This window comes from Adiantum capillus-veneris, chromosome 16 (assembly GCF_014529385.1).
Source record: "Adiantum capillus-veneris isolate H3 chromosome 16, ASM1452938v2, whole genome shotgun sequence".
Taxonomy (NCBI): domain Eukaryota; kingdom Viridiplantae; phylum Streptophyta; class Polypodiopsida; order Polypodiales; family Pteridaceae; genus Adiantum; species Adiantum capillus-veneris.
Window position 1 is genome coordinate 106814542 of NC_140946.1, and position 11819 is coordinate 106826360.

The window sequence follows — 11819 nt, forward strand, 5'->3', positions numbered from 1 at the left end:
CGTGGCTACCTGTTGATATTGAATCAATTTGTGAATGTGGAGATTTGAGAGCACGATAGTGTTGGAAAACACTATCCTATAGTTCCCGTGTTTACTGTAAGGAGTCTTAGTGTACTATGGAAGCGTGACACATCACAACTTGTTTTTCTCATGCTGTCTGTTAAGAACATAGGGTCTCGTCTGTTCAAGCGGAATTGCTAGGAGGCTAGTAATGCAGAGTTACAGCCATTGAAGCTGTTTGAACTCAAGTGCATCATAGCTAGATTCTTTGGGAGAACTTTACTATTCCTAATAGCGCAGAGTTACAGCCGTTGAAGGTGTTTGAACTCAAGGGTATCATAGCAGAACTTTACTATTCAAATGGTTGTACAAAATGATGTATCTGAAGAAGTTCGTGTATAGCTGACGTAATTGCTAAATGCTGATTAGGAGGAGTGGATTATGGATAATAGCACAGCTTGTTTCTGGTAATGCTTCCAATGTGTTGATGGTGTGGATATGGCTGAGAGGTATGGATGGTTTGTGTGCACTCTTGGCACAGTTTAGCGTATCTCCTCTTCAAGGTGGCTTGTGATGCATTGGGTGGGGCATGGGTTGCAGGTGGGCATGTGTTACCATTGAAGTCTTTAAAAGTTTAATGTAGCATTGAAATCCTACCTGTCATGAAAGATTTGGCCTGAGCACCAACAGAAACCAGAGGTATCGAGGTCCTCATTTTTTTAGACTGGCAAAGTCCTCTTAAAAGGCGTAAGAACGCTGCCTTGGGTCTTCCCATTGGAGAATGTAGAAGATTTCATCTTCTTTTTATGATTGCAAAGGTCGACAAACAAGATCGCTGCACCTTTAAGCTTATGTCCGTGAGTCTCTATCCTGAACTATTGTGAGGATTTTGGAAATGGTCTGCAGTTTACAACAAGTTGGCATTAGAGATGTGCTACTCAAGAGGGAACTCAGATAACCAATCTGCCACACTTTGGAGTAAAAGCAGTTAGAGTGTCTGAGAGAGAGAGAGAGAGAGTCTTACTATTAGCTCAGTAACTCGCAAGTGCTGTAAGAAGATGGGCTTAAAAGTTTCTGCAATAGAAGTGAGAGGGGAGATGCTTCTTACATAGGTGGACATTAATACAAATAATGGGAGAGGCCACTCAAGACCATGGAATTCAGCGAATGGGTGATGCCCAGATTTTGACCTAACCTGGGCATGGAGAACATGGAATTCAGTAAATGGGCAATGCCCTGATATTGACCTAACCGGGTGTCCACTAGTATAGATGCTGCATTATCAATGTCACTCTTCTAGTTACACGGTCATTTTTGTGCCTTAAAGGGACCTCCAAAAAAAATCTCCAATGGCCTTAGACAGTTCTAAGTGATCGACAAATGGTCCTAATCACAAAGAATAGACACAATGAACTAAGTTGCACATGTAGGACCAATATGAACCATGAGATACATGCTAAGGACCATTCATTTATGATGACCAAATCTTGAACACCTTATCTTATAACATTGTGAGAAGACATGCAAGATAGTCTTTGGTAGAACAATACTACAACTTGATATGACCATCCTTTGTAATGGAAGGGAATTTTTATCAAGTTTCCAAGAACTATGGCTACTTTGGATAAATCATAGGTTTTCGATGATGTATCTATTGCACAAAAAGAGAGAGAGAGAGAGAGAGAGAGAGAGAGAGAGAGAGAGAGAGAGAGCGCTTAGCTAAGATGAAGTTCCTTAACGTGGAATATTGGTGAGGCTTCAGGTCATCGTCAATGCAATAGCAACTTGGCCACTATGGCAAGGATGGTGCATGCTCGTTGTTAGTTGTTTCTTTGTAAATATTTCTTACAATGAAATTTAACATATAAATGTTCCCTTCAAGAAAAAGTCACTATGGCAAGCATGGTGCATGCTCACTGTAAGTTGTTGCTTTGTACACGCTTCCCACAACGAAATTTAACATATAAATGTTTCCTTCAAGAAAAAGCCATGTGCTTGATCAAACACTTAAAAATCATAATACAACATTTGTCTCTAGCTACAATCTTAAGCTATGCACACAACCCCAAAACGACAATCACATACCAATTGCAACAACAAAAGAGCTCTCAAAGCGTTCAGGCTATGTCTGCTCTGCAATGGTTAGCAGTGTTTAGGGTCGCATCACATAGCGGTCAATATGTATAGCATAAACCTAGCGACGGCATGTGAATATGTCACAGTAGGTGTAAGAGCCATAGATGGAGGTGAATCTAGAATTGCAGAGTTGCTAATGTCTAGAATAAGCCATAGATAAGGGTTAACTCTCATTGATCAGAATCCATTTCTTGAATCTAACACATGGACAGTGATGCTAATTTCTCACTAATCTCTAATATTCACACACTAATCAAGAGCAAACAAGCACATAAAGCTCTAACTAGAGAGAACATATGCATGATCATGCATATATTAGCATGCATTGGTGCATTCGAGCGCAAGTGCACGCGTGCACACACAATATTAAGGACATATGTAAAGCAAGCAAAAGATAAATGAGGTAGCAAAGAGAAGACAAAGCAATTAATTTCTAATTAAAGAGTGCTTATCAGACAAAATCATGCACCATTGACACAACAAGGTGTATGGGAGGTAGAGGCTTCTGGTTTTTTTGTTGTTTCTTCTATGTTGATGGCTTTACCCCCTTCCTTGGTTGGTGCCTTTTTGGTGCTGTGTCTGTCCCTTGTTTCTCTACATATGCTATAACCTATGGTTTTGGTACACATAATATTCATTTAGCCTTTGTTGTAGCCTTGCCCTTGCAAATTGTATTGAGAGGCTATCCATGCCATTGCCACTTTTCTGTTCCTACTCTCTTTGGATCATCATTCCATATTGGATCATTGATTCAAACAATGCTTAAGACAATCACTTTCTTATCTTGTTTTCTCTTTTGACCTCTTAGGAAATGGTGTTTTGGTTGAGACATCTTCGATGTCTTCTTTGTATTATGTTGTATTGAACCATTCCTTGGGCTGATCAAAGGGTCTTGTGCCGCATTTTGATTATTAGTGAGGTGAAGCCTCTTGGATTCTTTGATGAAATGCATATGGGATGTCAAAGACGGAGGGATTGAGAAACTTTATTTAGCTTTTCCCTTATCTTCATTCGCGACTTTGGTAATGCTAGGAGATGAAGCACCAAAAAGACTCTACCCCGGAGGGTGTTGCATGAGGATATGTGTTGAATTCAATCACCAATGGTACTTGTATATGCATCTTTGTCTTTCTTGGAGAAGATTAAAAAAAGTATTGTAGTCCTTTGGCAGCATTGACGTTGCACAATCCACTATTAGCCAAGAACTACTTCGTTGAGCATTTTTCATGAATTTATTACTTTAAATTCCACCTTCTTGGACTATATTTGAGTGCTTAGTGTAGCTTCCATTGTGATGGTCTATTTTTGAAGCAAAGGCTTGCCAAGAATGTTCCAAACTTAGTGTGAGACCATGTTTCACTTTTCCTTACAATCCCATAGAGCTATGCATATGGTGCCATCTTTATTTGTACATTCTAGAAAAACGTCTATCCTTGTTGTTGGTGGCACTATAGAGGATGTCTACACCAAAGCTTTTGGCTTTGAGGGTGTTGCATTTGAATTTGTGTTGAATTCTTCCTGTTGGAGTAAAGGTGGTGTGTCTCTTACCCTATTCGGACACACTAGAGACGTCCGACCACCCATCACTTATACACACCTTATTCTTTACTAGTAAGAAGAATAAGGGGCTCTCTCACGCACATATTGTGGTGAGCTGCTCCACCCATATCTTGTGTTCTCTCTCTCTCTCTCTCTCTCTCTCCACATATGCATTGCATTCGTACACTCACAATTGGTATTAGAGCGCATGGCAGTGTCGAGGGCTTCGAAACGATAGCTTGTTCGATCTCAACGGTGGAGAGATAACCAGATGCTCGCTAGACATCTCGAGATGCGTCGTTCGAAGGTTTTCTCGCATATAATAAAACGCTCCCCAAACATCCTGTCTGCGTCATTTTGAGGTTTTCAAGTATACAATAAACGATCCCCAAACATCTCGTCTACATCGTTCTCGTTCTGAGGTTCAGATAATACAAAAACAACATTTCTCACTACTCCACCTAGGAGTAAATCACCAAGCATTGAAACCACAGTCAAAACAATTCAAATCGGCACAAGGCAAGTTTAAAACGGATACCATCCATTTCAAACAAATTCTAAACAGGATCACCAATTAAGTTCTCAAACAAAATCCAAAAAATTGCTAATTCAAGCTGAAAAAGAATACTTGACATCAGTCAAGCTCGAAAGTAGTAGGCCTTCTGTCTTGAAACTTGCACCAAAATTAGGGTTCCATTTCTTCCATAAATTTGTAGCCGACTGCGCAACATTGTCTACAAGCTCTTGAATAGCCGAAGCAAGCCTCAACAAACAATGCTTCTGTGAAAAATTTAGGAGAGTACCAGCAGAGGCAAAGATATGCCAATTGTCTCAGTTAGAGCCAGAGAGCGGTTACATCACATCTGTCATTGTCCATTGCTTTCATGGGAGACATTCACAAAGGGAGATTACTGACTTCTTTAGAGTAAGGAATCAGCAGCCAGATGGGCTTGTTCAAAACGCACTTATACTAGAGGTATATTAGTTGACAGAGCCATTGAGCTTGGGAGAGCTAGACGCCCATGTCTACAAGGGTGACCACAACATTGACGAAGGCTCCATTAGAGGATCGACACTATTCTAGCACGAAATAGGAGACACCTAGTACAACTATTTATAGAGGTGGACATTGACGAAGCTCTTCAATGATTGATGCAATACTTTCTCGGACAATGCCCAATGTTGGTCATTCTCAGACACTGATCCTATGGACCCAGGAAACTACCGTACTATTATGATTGGACACGCATTGACACGATTGTATGCATCTATCCTTGAGCAAGAGTTGAGCGGATGGGCAGAGAGTGAGGGCATATGGACAATGGGACGTGTCAATTTAAGGAGAGGCTTCTCGACTCTTGACCATATTCTAACACTCAAAGCCATCATTGGGGAGGGTACGACACATAGGAGGTGGATTCATTGTAGCTTTGTGGATTTCCGCAAAGCATTTGACATGGTGCCCACAACTAGATTGTTGTGCAAACTACAGGAGATGGGAGTACCCATTGAGTTGACTTGGGGGATCATGGCTCTATACAGTTCAGTGGTGGGACCTTCACTCCAATATTGAAGTGAAACAAGGTTGTCCATTGTCTCCTACTCTTTTTGATATGTATGTTTTTTATTACATTGACACGTTGTCTCCTACTCTTTTTGATATGTATGTTTTTTATTACATTGACACGTTGTCTCCTACTCTTTTTGGCATGTATATAGATGAGGTTTTTTATTACATTGACACAGAGGGTAACAGAGGTTGTCTCCTACTCTTTTTGGTATGTATATAGATGAGATTTCTAATTGCATTGACATAGGGGTGATAAGAGGTGCCCAGCTGGAAGGGCATGGATTCCATTGTTGTTATATGATGATGATACTCTACTGATCTCTGACTCACCGAAGGGTATGCCACGACATTTGGATGCATTGCATAGCTTTGCAGAGACTAGTGAATTTAAACCTTGGTAAAACCACACACCATGGTGGATCAGGAGATCAACACCTACATTCACTTATGGTCAGGAGACTGTGGAGTACATAGATGCATACACTTATCTTGGGGTAAGCTTCGGTGATTTTTTTAAAATAAATTTGTGAAATTTGAAGTGTTAAAAGGTTGTGTTCTAGCATGATCACATTCTTTGTGATATACTCTATCCAATGACGATTGGATCTTTCAAGTTGACCACTACATCTTCAAAATTCTATCGTACAAAAGTGAATTTAAACGGTAGTAAAAAAACACAAATGCACAAAGATACCAATAAATCAAAGTATCTTGTTTGCATGCACACTTGATGTGAAATAAGGTCTGTGAAACAAAGCAACAGAGGTAAAGTTAAATTGTTCATCAAGGTCAAATGCTATGGCAATGCATGACAAGCTGAGCCATGATAGTCTTTATGCACAAAAGGTGCTCTTTCACTTGCAAGAGTTGACAATCAAGACTTTCCAATGTGTTCTCAACTATGTGTTTTAAGTGGCCACCGCTCCTTGCCTTCTATAAGTGGGTGCCAAGATAAATTAATGCCATAGAAATAACAAAACAGAAATTGTTTTCAAGCAATCTGGGAGAGGGAAACTGCTTAAAGTGGGTACGGTTGATCATGCACCCACCCTAAGCATCATTGAGACGAGAATCTATAATCTACATAGGCAATAGGACATTTGGAAAATCCTATAATTTTTGGAAGTAGTGGTGCAACATGTAAATGTAGCTTTTGCTGTAGGTGAATACATTGCTTTGTAGCAAGAGGTTGGGACCTAGGACAAAGAAAGAGCGGGCCACGGGGGGTGAGGGGGGGTGCTAGCTTAAAACAAGCCTCATAATTAGTCAATTTTGGGAAGCCAATTGGTTGCTAGTTGTAAGCACATATGTAAGTGCTTCGTCATGATGCTTTAAAACTTAAAGACATAAACATTGAAGGTAAGGGTTTCTTTATCAACAAGCTCAAAAACACAAACATCATTAACCTTCAAAGAATATGCCCTCACAAAGGGCCCCCACCCTCCACAAATGTAGAGTCTCTCGCGTGTATGTGCGTCACCTAGCCACCTACACTGCCAACTTGTTTGAGACGAGTCCACAAGTGTTATCCACTCATTCCTACTTGGCATGTGTAGCTGCACGAATGGCATTGGAAACACCTGGGTGAGAAAGATTAAAGAATTTAGTCCATGACTATATTATTCTTCTCAAGTTAAAACAACCTTCTCATTACTAACATTACTCTTCTCAAGTTAAAACAAATCTTTGTTAACAATGCTTTGCTTGTATGTACAATAAGGCCAACTATCTCAATTATTGGTTAGCATCTAAATAAATAAATCAATCAATATATATATATACACACACACACACACATTACATAAAATTTACAATGGATATTGTACACAAAAAGGCCAATGAGATTAAACTTCCTAGAAATCAAGTGATGCATAATAATGAGGTCGACCGGGGTCCTCTAGGTCCGCATATTCCAATATAGACATGGGTATGTCAAGGTGATGTCTTTAAGGTTGTACGGTGGAAACAATTACTACTGTCTGCAAGTGTATGTTGGCCTCTCAAAACTTCATCGCTTTCTTTTACTCTATGATTTAGAAAGGGCATTCCGATGATTGCTAGCACCAATGCGCATGGAGTATACCATAGGGCAAAGAGTGCACAAAAGCCTAACAGACATGTATAGAACAGAATTTTCCTCTCTCTAAAATAGAGATTGCAGCAAAACCTCTATTGTTAATATTTTACAAAAAATAGTCTGTTAGTAGCTACATGTTTCAACAAGCTAGTTGTTTGAAAAGGAAAAAACAAGGCATCAAAGAAAGAACTTCAATGTGAAGAAAAGAGGAACATACCAACTTGAAGTCACCATGGACCGCAGAAATAGGCAAGAGTTTGGTCACTGTTGGATTGCAAAGGTTAGATGCAAAACTCAAATGAAGGGCTTTGGCTCTCTCTAGAGCTGTTTCTTGAGGGGGAATATCGTCACCTTGATTGTTGTCAGAGCACAAGAAATTGGTGCAAATGCCGGAAGAAAACCAAGATTGGATCTTGCTGCCGGTGATCTTGGAACATTCTTCTTGCTCCTCATGCTTATCGTTCTCAAGACGGCCTTGAATCACCTCCCTACTGACGATATAATCATCAACATGCTGATTCATTTCATTGTTGTAGCAGGCAAGATTTGGAAGTTTTCCATTAGCATCAACACCAAGTAGATGCTCCTCTCTACCATTGCCAGAGCACAAACAATTGGTAGAAAAAATTTGTTGGTTAGAAGCTGGTACTTGGTCCCTTTCTGCTTTGAATATGTCATGCTCATTCTCTATGCATGCCTTCGCTGCATGAGGCACAATAGCCGCAAAGCCAGGCATGCAGTCATTTCCTTTCTCCACATACCCTTCCTTTAGCCCAAAAATGCGTACCTTAAAATAGTTTCGACCGACATAAGTGAAAATCAACCCGTCCCCTTCTTGCAAGCAATGGTCTTTTGCAAATGCAGCCCAGCCAGGGCTTGGTAGCACCATCGAGTCCCTATGCATTTGCAAAGTAGAATGCCATAGCCACCCACTTGGCCCCTCCAATGTTGCCTCACCTACACATTTGCTAAGGTGGAGATCGACAAAACTTCGGGGAAAGCTCTGCAAAAAGGATGGGAAGAGAGCATAGGATTAAACTTTTACCATGCCATTCTCTCAAAATGTCATAGCAAATCAGAGCCAATATGGATATCTCATACCATATAGGACTGACGATCAGGAGGAAGCATATCACAAGAGACAATGCGGACGAAGCTAGGCGCAACCTGAGGCCGCCGTCTTTTCGTCAACAGGAAATTCTTGATGTTTCTCAGTAGAAGCGGCATCGGTGGGCCGTTGCCTACTTGCCCTAATTCCTTTTCTTTGTCATCACATGCGAAATCATCAGCAACGAGATCGCGATCGCTATGGGATGTATAACATTGGCTTGCACAATGCCTGCATGCGATGTACTCCGTGTGTACAATCGTCATCATCTCTTGCGAGCATGATGCTGGGGATACACAGCTGCATGGCGCCGTCTTAGCTGCTGCCTCGGCGGCTGCCCCGCCCATTTATTGTTTTGTAGAAGATTGCCGTGAGCAGAAGCAGAGAAGAATGCTGCCTCTTTCAGCGCCAGGGCATGCAAAACATGACACCCCGCACACATCCGCACTCATCACTCACTTGACAGGCAACTGGGTTTCATTTTAACTCGTCGCACCTCTCCTTGGCTCTAGCCGGTGGTCACCCTCGTCTATATGTAACACGGGGTCCAACTCAAGGGATCAAAGGTGGGAGTGAAATCAGCCGTTGATTTTTTTAAGGCCTACCAAATATTGGATGCAGGCGGTTCTGCGCAGGTTAATTATTGACGCCGAAAAAGGCCTGCACTAGCGAAAGCGACTCGAGGCATGGACTAACCTGTGCAGGGAGAGAAAGTGGCGCAGCTGCAAGAGACCTGTGTGTGCCAGAGCGTGCCTTGACTCCAATTGGCCCTTGCGCAGCACTAGCAAATTACACACAGTCTCGACAGGTGTTCGAGCTGTGTCGAGATTACTACGCAGAGATAGCACCTTCAGAGTCAATCACAAGGGGAGGCCACACAATTGCAATGCCGCCCAGGGGCTGGTTTCGCATGCTGAAGCAGGTTTAGGAAGTACGCTCAACCTCCCATCAAGCTTTCAACATTGACATGGTGATCTTGTCTGCGTTTGCCTACTTCGATTACTTTTTGGCATGTCAGTTTTCAGCAAGGCAGAGATCTTGCCTCAACTCACACACAGTCATGCAGGTTTAGGGCTTTTCTCTGGTTATCTGTGTCGAGATTACTGCGCAGGCGGGTTATCTGTGTTGAGATTACTGCGCAGACAGGCTATCTGTGTCGAGATTACTGCGCAAGGTACGGGTTTTATAGCAGGTACAGAGCATCACAGGGAGGTGTTCGAGCAGTTATTGATTCTCTGATGTGCTGAATTTACTGCACAGACATGTCCGATTTCAGCATTGCAGGGATGTTATTGCAGGTACAATGCGCAACATGCAGGTGTTTGAGTAGCTATGTGGTCTCTGATGTGCTGAGTTTACTGCGCATACTGCCGAGATTACATTATTGACACAATCTCCAGCGAGCTGTTGTGTTAGGTCGAGAATGGGGTGCTCATCTTTTTGTGAGGGCATCGTGGGTGTTTTTGAGAGAGAATGGCATTGTGAAGGCTTCTGAACTGAATTGAGTTTTTGTGAAACAGAGAGAATCGTTTTCAAGAAGGTGACAAGGTCCACACCCAGCTTGACGTGATGATTGCTTACAAATGAGCTCTCTGTACATGGGCTCAATGGGTCGATAGGCATGTAGATCCACATGAAACACGTGTCTTTTTTCGGACATACTCTCCGTAGCATTTCAGGTAAAGGACAGGGATTGCACTAGCTATTTTGCAGTGTGACTTCTGATAGGTGCAAACCCATCTTAATCATTTCTATTCAAGATGGCTTAATCTTCTTTCCTGCTTCCAGGGGAGGGCGATGGAATTCGGGCAGGCATTGTGAAGACAAGACAGAGCCAGCAAACGACAAGTCTGATCTGCCCACATATCCAAATGAGATGCGAGCTCTAGAAGAAGCCCTAGGAATGATAAAAGTACATGTTCATGTGCTCGACGTTATGAAGCTCTCCGCATACAGAAAGGATGCACATCTGAGTGTCTATTGGCATCCTCAACAACTGAATGTGCGGTAGCAAGATTGCGGCCATTGGTGGTTACCGGGGGTTGCGGACATCTAGAATGAGCTTCTGTACTATTCAATCACCTCGGCTCCCTAGAATCTGTATGTCACAGCACATGCCGTTTGCTAATCGTGCATTGTGCACCATTGCTTGGGAAGAAAAGGAAATAGCATCTCTTTGATGCTGCCCAAGCGATGTATGTATAACATCTCTTCAGGAAGTGAGGAAAGTGGCAGCTTCATGACGCTGTGGAATCAATACGTATAGCATTGCTTGAGCAACATGTCTCATGGAAACGGCACCTCTTTCACGAAGCTGAGATAGCACCGTAGGCTCTGGCTTTTGTGGTGGCCAGAGTTGGAGAAAATCAGCATTCCATACTACAGCTGATATACAGAGGATTGCACCAAAGGCTGCATTCCTTAACCAAATTTTGGACAAGGCCTTGTTCTGAAAGCTGCAGAATCGGTCACCAATAAGGCTTATTTAGTAAACAAGTGATTTTCATTAGCATGCCATATGTGAGCAGTGGAAAGCACAAAATCAGATATGTATATATGTTTATCAACACCACACCTTGAACCATTGGTTGCTTTGTAACGCCTTTTTAATGCAATGGGTATGAGGTGAGAGGTTGAACCCAACACCTTGCACAACACTTGTGCATTCCTTTTTGAGTAAGTTATGCCTCTACTATGCTGCCTTTGTCGTTGTGTAGGTTGCGTTGGAGTGCACTTAGATACCAAATACATCTTCAAATCGCTCTCTAATTTGATTGAAGCAAACTCTTTGCCACGTACAGTGACTAAATAAATGATTCACGTTAGTGGTGTTTGTATGGTTTCTTTCTAGGAATATACACATTCTCATGCACATGATCAAGACTCCTATCTTGCAAATCTCTTTAACTTATGGCAATTATTGAACTAACAATCTCCCCACAATCAAAGAGATTTTGACCTTTCCACTTTAGTATCTATCAATTTATTAGCTAAGTATGGTGAAGTAAACCTTGGAGCAACGTGATGGACCACATTGCGACTAGATAAGAAGCAATGGCCTCCTTAAAAGGACATCTAACAAGAAAGGTACAATAACATTAGCCTTGCTAGCAAAAAGTCACTTGTATGCCTTTAAGAGACTTTGGTAAGATATTTTTTTCGTATTATTACGATGTCCAAAACAAAAACCCTTTAAAGGAAACATGTCCAATCGACAACATAAGTACAACTAATAGCAACAAAAGAAATGAAGTATAAAATTGTTATTCCATGGCAATTACTTATCTAAATTCTTTCAAAGGTAGGCCAAATAATGCTTGAGCAGGCTCAAGCTCCTTTGAAAACTCCTTATGTGAATATTTAACAGAATTGCTAGACTTGTGCAATAC

At 41.6% G+C, this 11819-nt stretch overlaps 1 protein-coding gene across 2 annotated transcripts; it reads right to left on the bottom strand.

The window, feature by feature from the left end:
• Positions 1 to 6134: 6134 nt before the first annotated feature.
• LOC147439594 (B3 domain-containing protein REM16-like) lies at positions 6135 to 8917 on the bottom strand. 2 transcript variants are annotated; one of them, XM_086484341.1, is made up of 4 exons: positions 8424 to 8917; positions 7674 to 8325; positions 7540 to 7586; positions 6135 to 6825 (listed from the first exon to the last, which is right to left on the bottom strand). In XM_086484341.1, the coding sequence occupies exons 1-4, from the start codon at positions 8775 to 8777 to the stop codon at positions 6577 to 6579; spliced, it is 1302 nt and encodes a 433-aa protein (XP_086340467.1). In that variant the 5' UTR covers positions 8778 to 8917; the 3' UTR covers positions 6135 to 6576. The 2 variants fall into 2 exon arrangements, with proteins under 2 accessions (XP_086340467.1, XP_086340466.1); XM_086484340.1 differs by having other exon boundaries at positions 6138 to 6825; positions 7540 to 8325.
• Between the last annotated feature and the right edge of the window lie 2902 nt (positions 8918 to 11819).